This window comes from Argopecten irradians, chromosome 4 (assembly GCF_041381155.1).
Source record: "Argopecten irradians isolate NY chromosome 4, Ai_NY, whole genome shotgun sequence".
Lineage (NCBI taxonomy): Eukaryota > Metazoa > Mollusca > Bivalvia > Pectinida > Pectinidae > Argopecten > Argopecten irradians.
The window spans coordinates 43,356,432-43,381,984 of record NC_091137.1 but is presented as its reverse complement, the minus strand read 5'-3'; the positions used below and the strand labels follow the sequence as shown (position 1 = coordinate 43,381,984).

The 25,553-nt window shown below is 35.3% G+C and overlaps 2 protein-coding genes and 1 long non-coding RNA gene across 6 annotated transcripts in view; 1 reads left to right on the top strand and 2 right to left on the bottom strand.

The window, feature by feature from the left end:
* LOC138321766 (protein PRRC2C-like) overlaps positions 1-4,000 on the bottom strand; it is a 32,066-nt gene extending 28,066 nt beyond the window's left edge. For all 4 annotated transcript variants that reach the window (XM_069265709.1, XM_069265711.1, XM_069265712.1 and 1 more), the window contains exons 1-5: positions 3,842-4,000; positions 1,469-1,641; positions 1,045-1,185; positions 721-833; positions 167-443 (exon numbers count right to left, since the gene is read on the bottom strand). In XM_069265709.1, the coding sequence (XP_069121810.1) occupies positions 167-443; positions 721-833; positions 1,045-1,185; positions 1,469-1,580 (643 nt within the window). In that variant the 5' untranslated portion in view covers positions 1,581-1,641; positions 3,842-4,000. The remainder of the gene's footprint in view (positions 1-166; positions 444-720; positions 834-1,044; positions 1,186-1,468; positions 1,642-3,841) is intronic.
* A 5,160-nt stretch (positions 4,001-9,160) lies between these two features.
* The window catches only part of LOC138321765 (uncharacterized), an 18,409-nt gene continuing 2,016 nt past the window's right edge, over positions 9,161-25,553 (top strand). The window contains exons 1-3 of the long non-coding RNA XR_011208357.1: positions 9,161-9,337; positions 10,426-10,442; positions 18,185-18,287. This is a non-coding gene — a long non-coding RNA (uncharacterized lncRNA). The remainder of the gene's footprint in view (positions 9,338-10,425; positions 10,443-18,184; positions 18,288-25,553) is intronic.
* The window catches only part of LOC138321763 (1-acyl-sn-glycerol-3-phosphate acyltransferase alpha-like), a 27,516-nt gene continuing 12,357 nt past the window's right edge, over positions 10,395-25,553 (bottom strand). Inside the window, exons 4-6 of the mRNA XM_069265706.1 lie at positions 24,210-24,305; positions 22,810-22,882; positions 10,395-20,146 (exon numbers count right to left, since the gene is read on the bottom strand). Coding sequence (XP_069121807.1) covers positions 19,989-20,146; positions 22,810-22,882; positions 24,210-24,305 — 327 coding nt within the window. The 3' untranslated portion in view covers positions 10,395-19,988. The remainder of the gene's footprint in view (positions 20,147-22,809; positions 22,883-24,209; positions 24,306-25,553) is intronic.

The window sequence follows — 25,553 nt, the reverse complement described above, 5'->3', positions numbered from 1 at the left end:
CAGCTTCAAAACATCTTCAATTAATAACTGATAAGTTACAATTACACACATCTTCAATGGCTGTTCAGATATTTTCAATATTATGCTAGAACATAAGGATAATCATCATGTAACTCATCACCCTTTCATTTATTTTTTCAGCATAACAGACCGAACATAAACTTACTTTGAGGTCGTAAACTTGGCCCTGGTCCATATGGTAAATCTTTTGTTACAACCTGTGAAGGAGGTTCGTCTTCCTTCTTGCCATCCTTTTTGTCTTCTGCAGATTTTAGAGTGGGAAACTCTTCCTGAAACATTGGTGATTGGTGACTGACAACATTGCCCTTTGCTGTGTCCCCAACGGTTACACTGCTCCACGATGGCTTGCCCGTTGCCCCTGCTGTTGTGGTAGGTGTCGATACTGATGTTGCTGCAATAGTTGTGCCCCCAGCAACACCCGCCTGAAGAAAATAAATCAAAATAATGATTGCAAAGCTCACAAGCCACTACCAAAACAAAACATTTCATACCCTTCATTACAATTTAAAATCTTTAAAGTGCACAAGTTGAAATTTACCCTCTCAACTAATATTGACTAGTATTGACCTTAGAAATATTTATGTTTTGAAAGGGATGGCGATTAAAAATTAATTCACAGTTACTAAGGCTAATTTGCTAGTATTAGGACCAGCACCAAAGAATAGCTGTGAAGCTTGACTCGTATGGTTATATACATACACTGCTGACGTTCTGCCCCGATGACTGTGTGGTAGCCTGCTGCGGCTGCGACGATGGCTGCTGATTTGTACTGGTGGTCTGCTTCTCCTGCTCTTTCTCCTTCGTGCCCCATCCTTTAATTATGACAATAACACACAAGTGTAAAATATTTCAATTGTTACTACAATATAAAATGTTTAGGTCTAGATTTGTGAATAGTGCTACATTAGAAAATAACGAAATATTGGATGCAATGTTCTTGACTATTACAATACATTTCAAAATTACAAGCTTTGATAAACGAGGTATGTTTTACAAAAATTTAATGAACAGTATGACATTTACCTGATCCTCCAGTTGGAACAAGAGTGATGTTTGGGTCGTTTCCGAGGTTTTCACTTTTCAAACTTGGTAAGTTGGCCGGAGGCGGCATGCGCCGCACATTTGCCACTTTACCCAGGCTTTGTAACCCATGCTGACGAGTAACTGAAAGAAAAACGCACAATTTACATTGTCATTTTGTTAGAATAGAAATGTCAATGAAATCCAAATACATTCAAACATATCTCTTTTGGGGTTACCAGCTATGTTTATTGAAAAATAACTTTCTTTGTTGGTTTTAAAACATGTCTACATGTCAAGAATATTTTAAACGATTAATAACATTTATTTGTTTGGGTGTTTTTTTAATTGAATTGATTAATGCCAAATTTGACATTTAATGGATCACCAATTAATGTATAAGATCACCAATGTATCGGTCTCTTACCTGTAGTTTTTTGTGTTGGTACACTTTTGCCTTGATATAGCGTGTTTATATCTATAGATTTGTACTTTCCCCTTCCTCTGTCACCTTTACCTAACCCCGAGAGTGAGGACATCTTGCCTTAGCAGTCATTGAAGATTTTTCTCCCTCTTACCCTATGAACGAACCGTTAAAAACTGAAACAGAACAAATTAAAAATACATTACAAAGCAGTAATTTTATTTTTGTCTGATATGTTAGGATATTTCATAACAGATTATATTGAGTTTATATATAGCAAGGCCAGTGTTATTGCAATTTGGACTACAGGAAAAACAGGTCTATCGCAAATCCAGAGGACTACGTATACAATGTACTAAACATAACTTTTCCAAAATTTCAGCATAGCATTCTACATCATGTGTGCAACTTCAGTTAAGACCAGTGTTAGCACTCAATTTTTGTAATGCAACAGGATAGAAGCTATTAAGAAAATTTCTCTATAATGTGAACCAGATGCACTTCATTCAATTACTGAATGTTCCTCCATCAAACAAATCCAAACAGCTATTATCTATATTTAACGGAATATATCTAGTCAGCTACAAGAAATCACAGTCAAAACGTAAATCCCAATCAAAATATTTTAACAGCTCCCATAGTTAGCTCAAGCAATAAATTTATGAACATGAATTGAATGATACCGATATATTTCATCATGAATTAAGCTTAAATAATAAAAAGAATTATCATTGAAATGGCAAAAACACTTATATATTAAGATACATATATCAATTTAACAAAATCTGTTTGATGAAAGACATCACTCGAAATTAACGGTGGCAACAAGTAAATAAAAATATAATTATCTATTTAGAAAAAGCAAAAATAACACTTATTCAAAATCTTTAATTATCAAGCATGTGTCATAAACTCTATTATAAGTAATGTATCACCAAAATAAAGATATATAGATGTTGTTGTTAATCTATAAAGGCCATTGCTGAAAGTATGCTAATTTATAATTAACAGCAGGGCCTTCCTATTTAACTGCAAAATCAGTAGCTAAACTACATCTGATGGAGTTTGGAGCCACTAAAGCAACTAGATTGAAATGAGAAGCTGAAGTTGTTTTCTTTCATTTTTTTTTTTTTTTTTATTATTCTATATGACCAGTAAAAGCAGTAATCCTCAATATTGTTAAGCATAATAAAATAATGAATATTATGCAATGTTATCTCTCAGCAGATTCCTCCCAGCATCATAAGACATTAATATTGTTTACCATCTTTATTCTTTTGTTCTAACAAGGACAACAACAAAACAATTTTAGCAGGGTGAAAAGTGATGAAGTAGTAAATGTTTAGAATAATGAAAAGCAATTGCAAGTTTGTTTTCTCATGCTTTATATATTAATTGACAAAATCTATAACATTGTACACTATTTCCATAAAAAAAGAACTCCAATAAAAGCATTCCTTTAAATAGCCTACAGGTTGACACATGTTTAATCATAGGCATGCAAGTGCTTGAAGTGACAGATGGCCCATCAATGATTCAATCAATGAATTTGCTTTGGAATATTAATAGGCGACTTCTGTTGTAGAAAAACATCACTATGAACAAAGACTTCTTTGTTAAAAACTCAAATGTAAGGGCAAGAATATTATTCACCCAAAATTGAGATTTTAGATTCTATACAACAGGAAGTAGGTCAACAGGTACAGTTACCGGTACATTTTGCTGCTGAGGTTGACTCATGACCCCGACCTTTTTCCAGAAAACCTCTAGCAAATTTCGTACTCAAAAGTTCAAAATGATTTGGTAAATGAAAATTTTACTTATTCTCTGTCGTGATTCTATTCAGTATACCTCCATTTTTAGTATCTGTTCTTATTTTATGTGCATATAGGTTACAACGAAACTGACGCCTGCAATAGGTTCCCAGAACTCCCTACTTTATTCTACGAACCATTCAATATTGCGAGACTTCATCAATACAAATAATGTAAATGAAAAGTGACAGAATTAAGAAAAGTGTTATAAGAGAATTGAGAATCTTTGGAGAATAAAATATGACGATTTTAACTGATTTTATCATTCAACTGAGTCGTAATTTTATGCAAGGGCCAGCATGGAAGAAAATTAATTATTAGAAGATTCTTTCGTGCATTTCGTCCCATAATTATGCATTTGGTTCGATTTCCATAGATGGAAATTAACTGTGTTACAATAGTGATAATAAAAATAAAACATTTTTGTTACCATGGCATGAAATGACGCTATGAAAGGAAGCGGCGGACATTATCGGCGACTATGCATGACAAAAGAGGTCGGCGAGACAAGTTGTAAACAAATCAAAATACTGATGATATTAGCTTATAATGCATTACTTACACAGGTCCGTTCGCTTGGGTGATGTCAAAAGACTATGGGTAATCCTTAATATAATCCCTAAAAGGACCGATGGTTCCCGATTTTAAGTGGATTCTTGGGATGGTAGTCTCACAAATTCTCTACTACCAAAATGGCGAACATGTACAATAATCTGAATATGTAAATGAGATATGATGTCATTACTATTCCCACAATGCAATGCGGTGATGCTCTAGGACTCGTGCACTGACGCCAGTAAACTTATTAGAACTTTACGTACCTGAATATTTTGTTCGATGCGATTTAAAACTTTAAGTAAAATCATTTACATAATTTTGCATTCTTAAATGTAATAGAACTTTACTTGGAAATAACATTTATATGTGCACGAACCTCGATCGCGAGTTAAACACCCAAAAAGTAACTCTAACTAATAAGTAAAAATATAAATGTAATACTAATGGCCATGATAGCAAACAAATGAATCTCGGGTCGATCTACAATCACATTTGAAATATAAAGTAAGTTTCATTGTTGTGATATATTCTTGAAATGGCCATGAAAAATAGAGAACGATCTACTACAGAAATGATAAAAATTAATGGGACTGAAAAATTAGAGAACAGAAAAAGTCGAAATTTTGAACCCTAAATTTAGATGTTTGGAAATGTTCTACAATCGGGATGTTATATATACATTATACTATCTAACTTTTAGATCTTTGTCTTGATTATTTGAAAAAAAAATCGGAATATTTACTATACCGATTTTTTTTAAATATTTTTTTTTCAAATCTCGTATTTTCTGAAAAAAATCACATGATTGTCATTTCAAGATACTCATCAGTCCATCCACCAAATACAAAAACTGTATGACAACATCCATTTTCACTGAGTTGGCCCCCTGTGTTTTCTGCGTGCTTTCCCCACAGCGTTTGAGATCTTTATATTCGATGATACTTCAATTCCTAGACGAACTTCTGATTTTACCGTCTTTAGCATATTCCCGTCCAATGTCCATGTGATATTTGTAATATGGTTTTTAAACAATATTATAAAACACTTAGAGGAATTAAAAGTACTAAATTCCACGTCTTCGCATATTCTTCCGCGATATGTTGAGAAGGCACTGAAGAGCTCTCGAAAGTGCTATATCGTCCGCTAGGCATGGGTTAGCACATTTAACTGACAAAATTCTCACGCCTGCTGCCGATGCTTCTAATTGGTTAAGTAGGTCGTTTATATGGAGGAGGTATAAAAAAAGTTGACATAATTCCTCTTTTAATGTCTTACTGATCTTTTCACACTGAACCAACGTGATTGGACATTATTGTGGAAGACCGCACTGACTATTCCTTTATATGAGTTGTATACCGAGTTCATATGACTTCTGAAACATGCCTTTATGTTGAACAGTATCGAAAGCTTTGTATGTATCTAAAAACGCAACATACACATTACTTTTTTGTTCTAGATTTTCGTTGATACATTCGTGAAGATTAAAAGATGCAATGGTGCAGCTCTTTCCTTCCTGAAATCCTTGTTGCTGTTTGTTAGGGAATTGAATATTTTCCGTTTCCATCCATCGAAGGACACGATTACGAATAACTTTTTCCATCAATTTGTAAAGGGTCGGTAGTAGCGATATTGGACGGTAATTATTCGGATCGTTCTTTTTATGTCCACCTTTATATATTGGAATGACTATTCTCATTTTCCACGTTTTTGGTATTTTCCCTGAAAATCCTTATACAGTTGAACAGTTCTACTATCTTCTCTATCAATACTTTCCCTCCATATCTGATATGTTCATTTCTTCATATTATCAATACCTGGCGATTTATTATGTTCTAGCTGTCGTATGCATATGTTGATCTTATCAAACGTAAACGGCGAGTCTAATTCCTCTACGTACCTATGTGGTGGGTCGAAGTTCGTCTCCTCATTTGAGTTATACGAGTAGAGGCTTTCAAAGAAGTCTGCAAAAATGCCCGCTATTCCAATGGAATCTCTACTATCTGAGTTCTATTGAGTAGACTATAAGTAGGTGGTCAGACGCTATTTCAATATCACCATATTGAAATAGATTCAGATTCTATATGGGGAAAAAAAGTTGCAAAAAAAAAAAATACAGAAAAAATTAATGCTTTAAACAATCTCTCTTACCTTGGGGTTAGTTTGCTATTTCTTAACCGTCAATGGGAATTATGACAGAACATTGATATTGCCAGATCTATTATGTCACCTGTACCTCATATCACGTGGGTGAACTCTGTTTACCTGCCATTAATTACCACTTAATTAGAGACGAGTTAATTACTCACCTTTGGATATTTGATTACCAGAGAACTGTTTTCACTTAGAAAATTAAAAACAAACGTCAATTCAATTTTAACTACTGGGGAAAATATCAGTCCAATTCCGTTTTTACCAGAGGATTTAAGAGATTTTATTTTACATATAGTATTTGATACAGGTATATAAATATATATATATACATGTATATAAAGATAAACATTAACATAACATAATGGTATTCTTGCGACAAAACTAAATATCATGCTGGCTATCATCTTGAAGACTAGACTTATTTCTTTTTCTTCTGCCCCAATTATATAAACTTATGAAATTTAATTAATGATATTCACACCAAAGTTGGTTTTTAAGTACAAGTATTTTGATAACATACATATTCATCACTTCTGGAGATAATGATATACCTGCAGATGTAAATGAATATATATTTTATCTAAAGTCACTCAATATATTTCAACAACTAAACGTTTTTGATGATATCTTCAATCTCTCTATGTTAGATTTCATGTTAATATATTTTATCAAAATACTTGTACATTGTAATCCATTTGTTTTATCTAATGATATATACAATAATTCATATATAGATAAATATATACATGTATACAAATTAAGTCAACATCATAATTCTAATTATGATCTGTCTTCTGTCTAAGTCACTAGTTTACTGGGATATAAGTAGAATGGATGATTGTGTGTGTGAGTAGTTAATAAACTAAAATAATATTTTGATTAATTAATTGAATTATATACACCACTATCACAGGGACCTGGCACGATTTTTTTGAAACTAACAGAATACATATGTATATTATAGTATAATATATATATGTATACTATTGGTTAAAATTTTCATGCCAGGTCCCTGTGACCACTATGGAGAAGATTTATATAGGATTATACAGCCTGTTATCTAATCCATTCATATTATTTTCATATGATAAAATTTGTTGAGATTGAAATTCTCAACACACATTATATCCTGTTTTACCTGGACAAGTCCAATTCAAATTTTACCACAGTGGAAAAAAAGAGTATATGGCCAGTATAATATAGTACTAATTTGTATAATTACGTGAATAACATGCAGTATTATAGTAGTACTTTCTTCCATGTACATACCTACACTCACAACTCGTCCCACGACAAGGGATGGTAGACTCATACATACACATACACACTTTAATTTTTCATTTGCACCATTCTCATACAGCCTTACACGATTGATAAAATGCTATTCAGACTGATAATAAGCTTTGATAATGACATATCATCACTAAATCGTTCTTGAGTGTGGAAGATGTCGACAAATCTATGATATTATTGGAAAATGTGGAATTGGAAAAAAAAAGATTTATTGATAAGAAAGGAATAGAAGCCCTAACAGATCCTACAGAATTCTTGAATGATTCGTAATTTTGTTCTTGGTGACAAGTTAGGAATTAAGGATCTGCTCTGGTGAGGTTTTTAGTCTCGTTGAAGTATCGTTTCAACATTAATTAAAGAGGTTTTTTATCTTCAAAAACTTATTATCACAGTTTGTCGCAAGTTGCCATATAGAAAACATGTCCAAAACTAGTAGCTGGGACAGTATTGGCTGAGTTGGTGTGTATCTCCATCAATGCATCTATAATAGCTGGGACAGTCTTGGCAGAGTTGGTGTGTATCCCCATCAATGCATCCTTCGGCAGTATCAGTCGAACTATATGAGTTTCCTTTTCCACCATTTCAGTCAAAATACGGAGAACGCTCTGTGATTGGTGTGATTAGAGGAAGATCAATTTACCCCAGACCTTTATTGGGGCCGGTCTCTTCCATGGCTCCTTATTTTCAGATTTTCCCGTAACCTTCGCAATTCCCCGAACCTATTCCATGGAGAATTTCAACTTTAATTGTTTAACTGGACCCGAATTATGTAATACAATATCTGAAATCATACATGACCATCGGGATACCCCAGTATTGTGGTGTACGAGAGGCTCTGGATATGATTTAACAAATGTGTTTACCTTTTTAAAAACAGACAAGATGACACTTAGTGTTTTATCTTCTCTGATTTTCTTTTTGTGCCTCTGTGTTCAGGAGATATCAACCAACTTTCCGTAATGATCCGCGACATTTACAAGCATCCTCATTGTTCCAGGGGCTATTATTACTGTCGTAGTATCCATTCATGGACTATGTCATAGCAAAACTGAAGGCTCTTTGTGTGACAAAAGGAAAGACAGAACGTTTGGTTATTTGATGTAAATAACGTAATCGAATAACGGGTTATTGTGGTTGGCTGTATGGCTTTGAAGCTGCAAGGTCGCTTTCTGTCTTCAAAGGAAGTCTTTGCATGTTCGTAATTAGTCAGACTTTGTCTCATGAAGTACCTTCAGTTTTGCAATTACATAGCACAGGGGTAGGTGATTACGACAGTGACAGAAACCCCTGGAATATCGAGGATGATTTACCGGCATACCGTTGGTATTATTTACGTCTAGGACATTCCATTGTGGCATAATCTGTGGTTGTCGGTCATTTGTCTGAAGGTTGTGCAGCATCTAGTAAGTTGTCTGTTTGTGAGTGTGTTTCCATTCTTACTGATATTGACTTGTATCGAATTTTCTTTCAACAGGTATTAATGGTAAGGTATTGCTGAAATTAAACGTTCACTTTTGTTCTAGAACAACAAATTTTACTAGCCCCCAAAGAGTATGGCATGTCCGAGGGTTAATACTGCCTATTCCCGGACTATCAGAACCCTTTTGTCTGTCCTTCAGAGCTACGTACGTCTTCGCAGCTTAAGTAAAAACAGTATGCAACATCGTAAGAAGAATTGACAGACATCTTGAAGAGGAAAATGGAGAAGAAACGAAGCCTACTAAACTTTGTGTAAACTTTGTAGGATGTGATTAGCGTGGACACGCTTCCTCGAAAATACATTGAAGGGCTGGTGTCCTCAGACATGTTCATGTCCAGTCTTCATCCAGATGTTCATATCCGGTTGGTGGGTAATGGTGGAGCGGGCATTACCAGGAGAGGGACGCATTGAGAAGGTATAAGAGAGGAAGAAAATAAAGTTATCGAGTTTCAAATGACACAACAGGGTCATGAGAATGCGTGAGTAATGCTCAAAACATTGAAAAGAAAGGACAAGAGACAGGAAACCAGCAATAAATGACCCAGTTATCTCTCTGAAGGATGCAACCATATCGAGGTAAGTAAAGATTATATCATGATGATTACAATGTCCTGATTGTTACGTTATCAGTCTAGTCTATCTCATCCTCGACACCCAAACGATTACTATCACTGTCGTTATATCCATCCCTGGACTATTTCATAGTAAAATTGTGAAAGTGAAAGCAGTTCAGAAAGGCGAAAAAACAAATCACAGGCCAGCAGAAACTACCTTTGAAGATTGCAGAGAGCGACGTCCAACTTCAAAAACGCAAAGTATCATCAAAGGGTCTACCAAGCTAGCTGCTCATCCCTTCAGGTTCGCTATGACATGGTACAGGAGTGGACAATACGACCGTAGTAGTAGCCCATGGAATGTCAAAGATGGGTCCACTTCTAACGGGGAGTGTATTATATGTAACGATGGCAATATTCTTTCTACGATATATCTAATCACAGCAAGTTACTACCATTCTCGATACTCCATGGGTTACTATCACTGTCGTTATATCCACACCAGGACTATCCCATAGTTAAACTGAAGGCAGACCAGCAGAAAATATTCGAACCAATCAAAGACCTGCAAAGATTTCATTTAAGACTACAGAGTGAGCGACGTCCAACTTAGGCAACTAAATTACATGTTCTGAACTGTTGAATCCAGTTTTACCAGGAGATAGTCCAGTGGTTGATATAACGATAGTAACCCCTGAAGAAACGAGGATTACTACCACTCGCACTATGTAACATACGTACCTAATTATTTTGACATCATTATCCATTTATCATTGTCGTCACTGAAATAGCTGTTCCTTCCTTAACGATACCGACACATTTATTCATTATTCTATACGCATGGGACTGCTTGCAGATTGAATTTTGTTAAATGAAAGCCAATTGGAAAACGGCAGGTTTAAGAAGCTTTTAGGCGCGTCGTCCATTTGGCATTCACATCCGCCAATAATTGCCTGTTGAAATCAGTTCAATTGCTAAATATTTTATCAGTTTACTTTTGCACAGTTATCAATATATGAACTATGTTCGATAACCGTATGAATGTGGTTCTGTTTCAGTATAACATTAAAACACAAAACTAAACTTTGATCACATGTTTTATTGTTACAGATATATCAAGACAAAAGGTAAGCCATAAATACACACCAATAAGATAATCAATACCCCGAACACAGCACCAATTATATAGTACAATCAAGTACAATCAGGTATACATTTCATGTATAAATCTGTCAAAAATGTAGAACAAATTTACTGGAGTAATATTGATGCCAGAATTTGTATCCAAGTAGACTAGATCATTTATCATGGATGTCAATAAGTCCAACATTAAATCATTTATCATGGATTTCAATAAGTCAATAAGTTAGATCATTTATCATGGACGTCAGAAAGTCCAACACTAGATCATTTATCATGGACGTCAGAAAGTCCAACACTAGATCATTTATCATGGACGTCAGAAAGTCCAACACTAGATCATTTATCATGGATGTCAATAAGTCCAACACTAGATCATTTATCGTGGATGTCAATAAGTCCAACACTAGATCATTTATCATGGATGTCAATAAGTCCAACACTAGATCATTTATCATGGATGTCAATAAGTCCAACACTAGATCATTTATCATGGATGTCAATAAGTCCAACACTAGATCATTTATGATGGAGCTCAATAAGTCCAACACTAGATCATTTATCAATGATGTCAATAAGTCAAGCACTAGATCATTTATCATGGACGCCAATAAGTCTAACACTAGATCATTTATGATGGAGCTCAATAAGTCCAACACTAGATCATTTATCATGGATTTCAATAAGTCAAACACTAGATCATTTATCATGGACGCCAATAAGTCTAACACTAGATCATTTATCATGGAGCTCAATAAGTCTAACACTAGATCATTTATCAATGATGTCAATAAGTCTTACACTATATCATTTATCATGGACGCCAATAAGTCTAACACTATATCCTTTATCATGGACGCCAATAAGTCTAACACTAGATCATTTATCATGGATTTCAATAAGTCAATAAGTTAGATCATTTATCATGGACGTCAGAAAGTCTAACACTAGATCATTTATCATGGACGCCAACAAGTCTAACACTAGATCATTTATCATGGATGTCAATAAGTCCAACACTAGACCATTTATCATGGACGCCAATAAGTCCAGCACTAGACCATTTATCAAGGACGCCAATAAGTCCAACACTAGATCATTTATCATGGATGTCAATAAGTTCAACACTAGACCATTTATCACGGACGCCAATAAGTCCAGCACTAGACCATTTATCATAGTAGTCAATAAGTCCAACACTAGATCATTTATCATGGATGTCAATAAGTTCAACACTAGATCATTTATCATGGACGCCAATAAGTCTAACACTAGATCATTTATCATGGACGTCAGAAAGTCCAACACTAGATCATTTATCATGGATGTCAATAAGTCCAACACTAGACCATTTATCATGGACGCCAATAAGTCCAGCACCAGACCATTTATCATGGACGCCAATAAGTCCAACACTAGATCATTTATCAGGGACGCCAATAAGTCCAACACTAGATCATTTATCATGGAGCTCAATAAGTCCAGCACTAGACCATTTATCATGGATGTCAATAAGTCCAACACTAGACCATTTATCATGGACGCCAATAAGTCCAGCACTAGACCATTTATCAAGGACGCCAATAAGTCCAACACTAGATCATTTATCATGGATGTCAATAAGTTCAACACTAGACCATTTATCACGGACGCCAATAAGTCCAGCACTAGACCATTTATCATAGTAGTCAATAAGTCCAGCACTAGATCATTTATCATGGATGTCAATAAGTTCAACACTAGATCATTTATCACGGACGCCAATAAGTCCAACACTAGATCATTTATCATGGATGTCAATAAGTTCAACACTAGATCATTTATCATGAACGCCAATAAGTCCAGCACTAGATCATTTATCATGGACGCCAATAAGTCAAACACTAGATCATTTATCATGGATGCCAATAAGTCAAACACTAGATCATTTATCATGGACATCAGAAAGTCTAACACTAGATCATTTATCGTGGATGTCAATAAGTCTAACACTAGATCATTTATCGTGGATGTCAATAAGTCTAACACTAGATCATTTATCGTGGATTTCAATAAGTCCAACACTAGATCATTTATCACAGACGCCAATAAGTCCAACACTAGATCATTTATCACAGACCTCAATAAGTCTAACACTGTATCATTTATCATGGACGTCAATAAGTCCAGCACTATATCATTTATCTTGGACGCCAATAAGTCTTACACTATATCATTTATCTTGGACGCCAATAAGTCCAGCACTAGACCATTTATCATAGTCGTCAATAAGTCTAACACTACATCATTTATCACGGACGCCAATAAGTCTTACACTATATCATTTATCTTGGACGCCAATAAGTCTTACACTATATCATTTATCTTGGACGCCAATAAGTCCAGCACTAGACCATTTATCATAGTCGTCAATAAGTCTAACACTATATCATTTATCAATGATGTCAATAACTTTATCATTAGATCATTATCATAGTCGTCTATAAGTCCATCAATAGATCATTTATCATGGACCAAATAATTCTACCTTTAGGGAATCTATTATGGGCGTCAATAAGGCCTACACTAAATAGTTTATCATGGATGTTAATAAGTTCAACATTAGTTCAATAAGGATTTATCCTAAATCAGACTTTGGGACATTTTGTGTATTTGAGTCATGGGTACATTTCTACTTCCTGTTATGAAAGTCATACGAAATATTGATCTTTCTAATGTTGATTTATTTTTATTCCCTCGTTATGATTTGACTACATAATGTACATGGACAGACGCATAATAACACATCTTTGTTGTCAACAGCCAAAAGGACAAACCTAAATACAAGGGAAAAACACATTGAACAGGTCAATATCTTTTGCCAAAATCTATCAAAATTGAAGACAGCCTTCCTGTTTTCCACTCAATTCCAAAATTAAACATGCAGATAATGCTTTTTTTTGAGTCTGTTAATTTGTCATATTTCCACATTAAAGTTTTTGAGCATTTTGTCTATTTTTTAAGCTTAAGTCATCATAAATGTTTATGATTTTATTTTCTTAATGTGTATGGATGCTGAAAGTGATAATACAACCAATTTGGGGCCCTTTAGGTTTTTTTTGAGTCTGTTAATTTGTCATATTTCCATGTTTAAATAGTAAATACTTGAACATCAACTTCTTCTGAATAGGCGAGCTTTGCTGTTCTCCAACAGCTCTTGTTAAATGATTTGAAGTGACTGCACATTGCAAAACAATGAGAAAACAATAATTTAACTGTACATAAATACAAAGAAAAGAAACATGATATTTGTTCCCTATTTTAAAAGGAAGAAATGCAAGATCATTTCAACAGATTAAAATAAAAAATGGTTTGACAATCAGATAAAACTGAATGTTTTTTTTACATGTTGGAATGCTAGTTATCAATGCCATGTGTACCATATTTGCCCTCAAGTATGACATCCCCTCCATCTTATAAGTAAGACCCCTCCCTCAAATAACCCGACCTATTTTTACAAAATTACAGGAATGTTTTAAAATATATAAATGAACTCCCAAGAAATGCATGGATCATATTTTGAAAAAAAAAACCCAAACATTTTTAATGTCATGCCTATATACCATATTCCGCATTTGCATATTACAGAGTTTTCTGCACTTGTGGGTAGGTATTGATTGTAATGTCATATATTTGTAAGCGTAACGTCATAAGTTTCAGAGAAAACGACGTAAATTGCCCTCACAAAATAATGATGTTACAATGGATACCTACCCGCAAGGGAGCTAACTCTATAATATGCATAGACGGAATATATTAAATTGAACAAAGAGGAAGTAAACAAAAGGAGAAGAAGAACCTAATTAGCTTTTTAGGAAAAAATCAACCAATGTTAGGGATAATGTACGCCGTTCACTCATGTAACTCTAGATCCTATAAATTCAAAAATTTCACTGGTCCCAGCCATATTTGTCACCCCTGAAGAATCATTTAGACTCTCCTAACACAAGGACTAGAGTAGTCCATAATGGAATTTTAGGGGTGAATGAGTTTACATAATGCTTGAAAAATAAATAACACAATGGTTCAATTGACTGTGCAATACTGAGGCTCGAGATATGTTATTGTCCTGCTAGATATTTAACTACCGTACTGTAAGAGCAGTGATAATTGGCACTAAAGATGCTCCACTGCTGACAAATGGTAATTTTTCTCTATCAAAAACAGGAGCAGACGATTTAGTATTTTTCTTCAGTTACAAAAGTTACTCACTTTACACCATTACCACCATTGAAAAGTTTGACCTTCTAATTTTACTTCAAGATAAAAATATAAACAAGGACATAGTCATTCAGATCCCCCGCCAATGGAGATATCAAAGCTGAAGTAAGTTTGATTGTGGAGACTTATGTGTATGAAAAAAAACCAGGAAAAAGGAATTTGAGCTAAAGAAAGATGGAGTATAATTCAAGTAGAACGGGGCTGCAATTGTTGAATCAGGTATACAGCCTTGACATTTATATTAGACTATATACACAAAGATGGGTGGAGTTTTGCGAAGTAACATTTACCATTTACCATGATATTTTCGGCAACGTTTCCATGGTAACGGAAAAAGTGCAAAAAATGAAAACCTAAAAATAGCAAAAGGTACTTCTAGACCATAAAAAGAATGTGTCTATGAAGTTTCGTGGAAATATCTCTGCTGGTTTTAGAGTTATGCTCCGGAAATGAACCTGCTACAAAAATATGATATTTTCAGCAATATTTCTATGGTTACAGAAAAAAGCACAAAAAGTGAAAACCTAAAAATAGCAAAAGGCACTACTAGACCTAAGAACAATGTGTCTATGAAGTTTCATGGAAATATCTCTGCTGGTTTTAGAGTTGTGCTCCGGAAACGATTCTTACACAAAAATCTGCCATTTTCAGCAATGTTTCCATGGTTACAGAAACAAGAGGCCCAGAGGGCCTGTATCGCTCACCTGGTTTGTAATGCCAAGTAATGTTCTAAATACAGGTTCATTGTTTCTTTTCTGAAGGAATTTTAATATTAACCTCTACATCGCCTATTGGGCCCCACCCCTCCCGCCCCCAGGGGGTCAGAGCCAAAATTTATACAAGTTCTGTTCCCCTTCCCCCAAGGATGTTTGTGGCTAATTTTGGTTACAATCCATGCAGAACTCTAGGACAAGTAGCGATTTAAAGGATTTACCTCTATTACCCCTATTGGGCCCCGCCCCTCCTGCCCCTGGGGGACCAGAGCCAAAATTTATACAAGTTCTGTTCCCCCTCCCCCAAGGATGTTTGTGGTCAAATTTGGTTACAATCCATGCAGAACTCTAGGACAAGTAGCGATTTATAGGATTTACCTCTATTTCCCCTATTGGGCCCCGCCCCTCCTGCCCCGGGGGGGACAGAGCCAAAATTTATACAAGTTCTGTTTCCCCTCCCCCAAGGATGTTTGTGGCCAAATTTGGTTACAATCCATGCAGAACTCTATGACTAGTAGCGATTTAAAGGAAATGTTGACGGACGGACGACGGACGGACGGGACGGACGGACGACGGACGCCGCGCCATGACATAAGCTCACCGGCCCTTCGGGCCAGGTGAGCTAAAAAGTACAAAAAGTGAAAACCTTCAAATAGCAAAAGGCACCACTAGACTATAAGACTAATGTGCCTATGGAGTTTCGTGCATATATCTCAACCGGTTTTCCAGTTATGCTGCGGAAACGAACCTGGTACAAAAATATGATATTTTCAGCAATGTTTCCATGGTTACAGAAAAAAGTACAAAAAGTGAAAACCTTAAAATAGCAAAAGGCACTACTAGACCATAAGACCAATGTGTCTATGAAGTTTCGTGGAAATATCTCTTCTGGTTTTAGAGTAATGCTCCGGAAACGAACCTGGTACAAAAATATGATATTTTCAGCAATGTTTCCATGGTTACGGAGAAATGCAAAAAATGAAAACCTAAAAATAGCAAAAGGCACTACTAGACCATAAGACCAATGTGTGTATGAAGTTTCGTGGAAATTTCTCTACTGGTTTTAGAGTTATGCTCCGGAAACCATTCGTACGGACGGACAGACGGACGGACGGACGGAACCCATTTGTATATCCCCCACCAACTTCGTTGGACGGGGGATAAAAATAATTAATTGCATCCCGAAAAAAATTCCGTGGCACTATGTCCTATAGGGAATGCAGTACTGATTGCGCATGCACCGAAAGCAAAATACATTATTTTGAATTACTTTTTTGTGTAAATTAGACATATGTATACACGATTTAACACCAATTATTGCTAAAAGGATGGGTATCATTTATGCTCTGTCGGTGGTTGAGCATCTTTAATTAATAGCATGTAAAATACGTTCAGGTTTATCTGGGCAAAAATACCCAATTGTATATCTGGGCAAAAAATACCCAAGTGTAAGTTAATGCTTTTTTACATGAAGTATACAGTAAACATTTTAAAAATAAGTCTTAAAATATGGAAAAAAGATACAGTACATATATTACATACATGGCCAACATCAGATAATTCTTAAACATGTAACACCAAATATGACAAATCCCTCAATCAATTACCCAGTTAAACATTTGAAAATGTGAAAGTACTTGACCAACAATAACCTTCCATTTTTATCGCAGAAAAAAAAAAAGTTCATGAAGAGCTTTACAGAACATGTATTGTAGTTGATGTGATTGAAACTTTTTGCAGCAAATGATATACACAAATTCTGATCACCTGCAAAGTATGTAAAAGTTAACCCCACATGAGAATTATTAATCAAAAAACAAAAATTGGAAACCAACCTTGTATCAAAAAGTCGATGACACACTGCTTATTTGTTCTTGGTTTTGTTACTGCCTTTTCAAATATGATAAATAATGAAAAGTTTAAAAAAATATATCTAATTCATAATTCAACAAAATAACAACAACAAAATTATAAATAGGACAACAAAAAAGCTAGGTTACATTATTTTCTTTCCAAGATAAGTATACAATAATACTCCAAACTGGGGAAAAATTTTGGTATTTCAACAAATATTAAATAACAAATAAGTTACAAATGCTCAAATTTTTTTAAAGGCCCACTACCTTTCAAAACAAAAATATCTTTTAAAAACAATAATAGCATAAGAAATATTTTATTGACAGCCTAAGATGAAGTTACAAAAACAAACAAATGCTAAGATTTCTTACAAATTTATGTCAACACCTAAACAGTGGAAATTCATTTTGCTGTTTTGCTGTCTGGCGCAGTGATTCAACTACATGTAATGCGCGTTAATTAGGACAACAGCAGGAAACATAGATGACCCGTGTTATGAAAGTTCACATTTATTTTATCTTAATAAAACTGTTTAGAAGGTGATGATAAGTGCAGTATTAAGGGTAGGTAAGTTATATTAATAATTTTGCGACTGTACAAAATTATCAATCTTGTTTTACATTCCCATTTTAAAAATTAAAAGCTGTTTCGGTAAGGAAGTGGTCATTTAGTGATAACATAAATCTTTAATAGCAACCTGTACAATCTAATACAACACAAATACTGTAAACAATTAAATTATTATAAAAAAAGTATTGTATACAAAACATAGTGATTCAACTTCATAAAGATTCTAACGCAAAGTGTTGTTTATGATACGTCATAATAATAATGTAGTCGGTACATGCAGGTGTATGCACCACATTTCCTGATGGTACAAATGCACTTTGGGATTTCAGCTTGATGCTAATATGTTAGATGGATTCAAGGATCTCTATGGGTAATGCATTCTACAGTTTACTTCTGAAATTATATTGTACACAAATGTAATTGATTTGAAAGGTAAGATGTGTTTTTTTTTCTTTTGAATATTTTATGGAAATGTAAAATTTGTTGATTTGATTTAAAGATGCTCCACCGCTGACAAATGGTATTTTTTTACTATTAAAAACAGGAGCAGACGATTTAGTATTTTTCTTTAGTTACAAAAGTTACTTACGTTACACCATTACCACCATTGAAAATTTTGAGCATCTTATTTTACTTCAAGTTAAAAATATGAAAAATAATTAATTGCATCCCGTTTTTGCATCCCGAAAAAATTCCGTACCACTATATCCTATATGGAATGAACTACTGAATGCGCATGCACCAACGGCAAAATAAATTATTTTCTATTATCTTTTGTGTTAATTATACTATTATATACACGATTAAACACCAATTATTGTTCAAATGATGAATATCATTTATGCTCTGTCGGCGGTGGAGCATCTTTAAAATTTGGTGATTTGTTTTAAGTTTGTGGTTTGTTTTAAAATTTGGTGATTTGTTGTAAGTTTTTGGTTTGTTTTAAATTTGGTGATTTGTTTTAATTTTGTTTTCCAAACCTGTAACATATTCCGTCAAACACTCAGGATACTAAGCCATCAACTTTCTTCGCAAATTACCCACTCTGTATTTCAAACATTCCAGTCTATCAGAGTTACCTCCCTTCATTTGAAAACCAATAGAGATACTGGTTTTTTCTCTCTCACCCTTTTCACACATTTATATTCTTCCAATTTAAAGGCTGGAATAGTCCATTTTGGAATGTCAGGGGTGAACAGGTTAAACAGAGCTAATATACATTGTGGGCTTGATGGATTCAACTAGGTATATATTGTACTATGCAGTGAAAATACAAGTACTGAACTTTGATGCTCAACTTTTGAGATGATCCTCTGCAGCCAATTGATTAAAGATGCTCCACCGCTGACAAATGGTATTTTTTCACTATCAAAAACAGGATCAGACGATTTAGTATTTCTCTTCAGTTACAAAAGTTTCTTACTTTACACCATTACCACCATTGAAAAGTTTGAGCCTCTAATTTTACTTCAAGATAAAAATATAAGAAATAATTAATTGCATCCCGAAAAAATTCTGTGGCACTATGATCTATATAGAATGAAGTTCTGACTGCGCATGCACGTCGGCAGTGGAGCATCTTTAACTATAATAAAAGAGTCTTCAATGACAATGTGTTAAATATATGACATGACTTTTGAATTTTTGTGACTAGAACACTATAATAATTCTAGAAGAGCAAAGACCTTTAAGAATAGCACCAGAAAAAGAAACGGATGAAAGCACTAAGAACAAAGCAAAATCATTAAGACATCATAGGCAATCTAATTAAAATTAGACTTGTAATTCCGCTCCAGTATAATGCTCTAAGATATGCTCTAATACAAGATCTAACAACTCCCCGTTAGGGGTCACCTAAGCATGACCCCTGTGGTTAATCAATATCTATTTTCAGGAGTAGTCAACTCCGAAATATTTCACGAGAGAATACACCATTTTGGCTTTTTTTTTGCATTTTTTCACAGGCATTTGGGGCACAGAGACCTGGTACAAATTCCAAACCAACAGTATCTATATAAATTACTATAATATAAAGTGGATATATATTGATGGTTGAAAATTTGTGCCAGGTCCTTGTGATTTGAGGCTGTTTTATTACATTGATTGTGTTTTAGAAATTTACATAATCACATTTCACTGGCTAGTGACAGGGTTTGCCTGGGTGGATTCTAAACTTGTTTTCTTAAACACCTCCATCATCTGTGAACGGACACTTTCAGCCAACTCTGCTACATCCTCCAGCTTTTTTCCTTCAGTTGAAATGGGTGGGAGACAAGTAATTATGAATTTACCTTTGAAAAAGAAAATAAATGTTAAAGGCTCAATACATTTCTAAAACAAAAAATATCCTAATTGACACTTGAAAAAAGTACAAAAAAGCACACAGTGTACTTTTTTTGACCTCTAAATCCCCACCCCATAAGAATGTTACCAATGCAATATGAATGCATAGTTTCAGAGAAGAAGTTGCTTATATGAAAACAGTCAAATTGACCCCTTTTGAACTGCCTCTCGGGTTCCAACCCTCAGCCCAATAATTTGTACAATTTTCAGTTAGTGCCACATAAGGATGCTACCAGTCAAATTTCTTTAAATTCCGACTAGCGGTTATGAAGAAGTCGATTGTTGATGGAGGACGGACAGCGGACGACGAATGCCGAATGCCGTGGTATCGCATAAGCTCACCTTGAGCCCCACTCATTCTGCTTGAGGGGATCAGAGCCAAAATTTATATTCAGTAATTCTGTAATTCTTCCCCACAGGATGTTTCTGGCCTAATTTGGTTACAATGCATGCAGAATTTTATGAATGATAGCGATTTAAAGGATTTACCTCTATTTCCCCTATTGGGCCCCAGCCTTCCTGCACCCAAGGGGGTCAAGCCAGTACATAAGTCTGTTCACCTTTCCCAGAGCATGTTTCTGGCCAAATTTGGTTACCATCTATGTAGAACTCTATAATTAGTAGCAATTTAAAAAAAAAATCCGCTATTTTCTCTATTGGGCCCGGCCCCTCCTGCCCCCAGGGGATCAGAGCCAAAATTTATATAAACTCTGTTCCTCTTCCCCCAATGATGTTTCTGACCAGATGTTTATGACCAAATTTGGTTACAATTCGTGCAGAACTCTATGACTAGTAGCGATTTGAAGAATTTACCCCTATTGGGCCCCGCCCCTCCTGCCCCCAGGGGGTCAGAGCCAAAATTTATACAAACTCTGTTTCCCTACCCTCAAAGATGTTTCTGGCCAAATTTGGTTACAATCCATATAGAACCCTATGACAAGTAGCGTTTTTAAGGATTTACATCTATGTCCCCTATGGGCCCCGCCCCTCCTGTCCCGGGGGTCAATGCTCAAATTTATACACACTCAGTTCCCCTTCCCCCAAGGATGTTTCTGGCCAAATTTGGTTACATTCCATGCATAACTCTATGACTAGTAGTGATTTAAATGATTTTCCTCTATTTTCTCTATTTTCTCTACTTGGCCCCACCCCTCCTGCCCCCTAAAGGATGTTTGTGGCTAAATTTGGTTACAATACATGCATAACTCTAGGACATGTAGCGATTTATAGGATTTAACTCTAATTCCCCTATTGGGCCTCACCCCTCCTGCCCCTGGGGGTCAGAGCCAAAATTTATACAAGTTCTGTTCCCCTTCTCCCAAGGATGTTTGTGGCCAAATTTGGTTACAATCCATGCAGAACTCTAGGACAATCAGCGATTTATAGGAGTTACTTCATTTTCCCCTATTGGGCCCCATTCCTCCTGGCCACGAGAGGTCAGAGCCAAAATTTATACAAGTTCTGTTCCCCTTCCCCCAAAGATGTTTGTGGCCAAATTTGGTAACAATCCATGCAGAACTCTAGGACAATTAGCGATTTATAGGATTGACTTCTATTTCCCCTATTGGCCAAGCCTCTCCTGCCCCCGGGGGGTCAGAGCCTAAATTGATACAAATTCTGTTCTCCTTCCCCCACGGATGTTATTGACCGAATTTGGTTCCAATCTAATCTATGCAGAACTCTAGGAAAAGTAGCGATTTATAAGATTTACTTCTATTTCCCCTATTGGACCCTGTTCCTCCTGGCCGCGAGGGGTCAGAGCCAAAATTTATACAAGTTCTGTTCCCCTTCCCCCAAAGATGTTTGTGGCCAAATTTGGTTTTAATCCATGCAGAACTCTAGGAAGAGTAGCGATTTAAAGGAAATGTTGACGGACGGACGCCGGACGCCGTGCTATGACTTAAGCTCAGGCCAGGTGAGCTAAAAATTATATCTATTACTGTTTTGCTGTCTGGCACAGCTAGTGATAGTCAATTAACATACAGTAATTAGGGTGATGGTCTCATTATAAAAATTAACATTTGTTTATTTCAATTAAAGTTTTCAGAAGGTGGTGATAATTTACATTCCCATTTTAAAGATCAAAATCCGTTTCAGAAATAAAGCAGGCTTTTTAAAAATCGTTTTCCTACATTATATTCATTCTGGGGATTTCTATATCTCAGGCTAATAATTCTAATCAAGTTTGACTCATATCCTGTGAAAATTGGACAAATAATGTTCATAAAAGTGTTTTTCCTATATAAACTAAAGTAAACTGGATCCCCTCCCCAGGGGGAAACGTGAGACCCCAGAGTTATATAATGCACAATTTAAAAAAAAAAAACCACCTTAAGACCTTTCCATCTATAAAGAGTATTTGATTCTACCATTTCCAGAAGTTTAGAAGACAAATTTTGAAGTTTTAGCCTATTTGACCCCGCCCCTCTGCCCAAGGGGGTCGGCCAAGACCCATATGGATATTGGTTACAAATGCTATCTCAGGCTAATAATTCTACCCAAGTTTGGACTTGTTTCCTATGAAAATTTGAGCAAAAAATGCTTTGTCTAAGGTGACCTAAAAAGTTATGAATCAGCTAAGTCATTTTAATATGTAAAACCAAATTCTTACCTGGATTAAAGATCTTTTCTTTCTTGCTATAAAATTGGGAATATGATGAAAAAACAACAGGTACAATGGGAATCTGTGGAGATAAATAAAACATAATTAAAATACTTCTACGGCTAGTAACTTGGGATCCTGAGTTTGGTGGCCCTGCAGTAAGGGCTTTAGATTGTAAAAGGCAACTAAATTAAGGATCTTATCTTTTCTCTCCTTCCTAACCGACTTTATTCTCTCAAGCGTCTCCCTGACACCTCCTCAATTTTTGGCCTTCTCTTGAGCGCTCGCCCCAGTGAGGTAGGCTCTGGGTTCTGTCCCCTGGCTGAGACACACCAAAGTCTATAAAGTTAAAGTGGTAGTTTCTACTCCTGCTTTAATAGGCTAGGTTCCTTCCTTTCCCCCTGCTCCTGAGGGGTAGGGCTAGTTACTGCTAGACGATGCCATGATAGGACCTTTTGGGATCTAGGAGTTGTCTTCCAAATTAATAGATACATAGGTATAGCAGACCACTCCTCACCCTATGCTTTCTCTACATACTTTACTCTTCCTACTCCATTTCCTATCTTTTCGCGTTCCCAGAAACGATCACATTGCGGCATGTAAAACTCTTCAATTCATTCTCCTACTTAGTTCTCAGCATACAGGCAGTAGGACGACTGGTTCGCCAGTTGTCAGTATAAAGTGACCGGTTAGGGTGTGTTGCTTGGTGTCTTGGGCAGCATGCTTCAGTAATATAGCACTATAAAAAGGGCTAGAGTTCCACTATACACGAAGACACTATACAAACATACAGCAGTCTCCCAAGACACGCACCACGCACTTCATACACACTACACACCGCATACATAGGAGGCCATCCTTACATGACCCAAGCTGTTAATAGGACATTAATTAGTCAAACAAACAAACAAACAAAATCCTGAGTTTGGACCTAAAGTCTGTATCCTACATTTTCTTCTTTCCTGTAACCATATATTACTCAATCAAATATGGACTGTGTATTGCTTATACTACAAGTAAAACTCTACTAAAAGCTGTAAACAAAGAAACATAATGTTTAAAGTTACTAAACATAATTTCATTCAATCTACTGATAAATCAATACAAAAGGCCTAGGCTTTAACATTCTGATCTAATCAAGAGTTACTTCCCTTCATTTCACTCTGTTAGATAATATTCTGCCTTTGCATATTACAGATTTACCTCCCTTTTGGATAGATATCCATTGTGATGTCATTATTTTGTAAACGGCACGTAACTCATGTCATTTTCTCTAAAAAGTATGATGTTAGCCTTGAAAACACATAATGTCAAAATCAATACCATCCCACAAGGCAGATAACTCTGTAATATGCAAATACAGAATAGGAAAAATAAATAACAATATAAGATAAATATTTGAAACAAACCTGAGATAAAACAGCTAGATTGAAAGCTCCCTTTTTAAATGGTAACATTTCAGGTGCTGGATTTCTTGTACCTTCTGGGAATATTATTATTGAGATCTATGTTAAGAAAACAAAAATAGAATTTAAACACTCCAACGAAAACAAGTTTAAGTGAATACAATGAATTTAACTCATTCACCCCTGAAAATTTGTAATGAACTATTCCAGTCTTTGAATCAGAAAAGCTCATAGATGTCTATAGGGGTGAATGAGCTAATAAGTGTTACATAAGTAATACACTTCTTGTTTATAATGTGTATACTTTACCAGCAAATTTGGGAAAGTTATATTCCCATTTCATGCCATTTTCAAGAAGTAAATAAACATAATCGAGCGTTTAACTATCAAATATTAATAAAAACACTAATAAATATTATACAGAAACACAAACAAGTAAATTGGTTTTCATTTGTTACAGTGAAGAAATATTAGAAGTAAGTTATTCTCAATAAAGTGGCCACATCTCTGTCAAACAATGTTCACAGTAAGTTGTCATCAGGCATGACTAATTTCTTTAAATATGCAACCTTGTTACTAAGTTTGAGGATAATCGCATAAATAATGACAGAAAGTGTACAAATAGATTTCTTAATATTTAGATGATATAGTATAGCCAGTTCTGGTAATTATATGGGCAAATTTTTTGCAATTTTAAGTTATAAAAACAACAAAATGAAATTTTAGCCACTCTAAATTTTTGTGATTGCTTATATGAGTCAACCATTTCTCAATATTTCGCAGATCAAATTTACATGATAATATCATCCAATAAAATCACAAAGATTTCATCCCAAGAAAAATACCAGTTATCTGGTATCGTTTGGAATAAAATTTATTATGATTAAAATAGAAACAAGAGGCCCAGAGGGCCTGTATCGCTCACCTGGTTTGTAATGCCAAGTAATGTTCTGAATACAGGTTCATTGTTTCTTTTCTGAAGGAATTTTAATATTAACCTCTAAATCCCATAATATTAACCTCTAAATCCCCTATTGGGCCCCACCCCTCCTGCCCCCAAGGGGTCAGAGCCAAAATTTATACAAGTTCTGTTCTCCTACCCCCAAGGATGTTTATGGCCGAATTTGGTTACAATCCATGCAGAACTCTAGGACAAGTACCGATTTATAGGATTTACCTATAATTCCCCTATTGGGCCCCACCCCTCCAGCCCCCGAGGGACCAGAGCCAAAATTTATACAAACTCAGTTCTTATTCTCCCAAGGATATTTCTGGCCAAATTTGGTTACATTCCATGCAGAACTTTATGACTAGTAGCGATTTAAAGGATTTACCTCTATTTCCCCT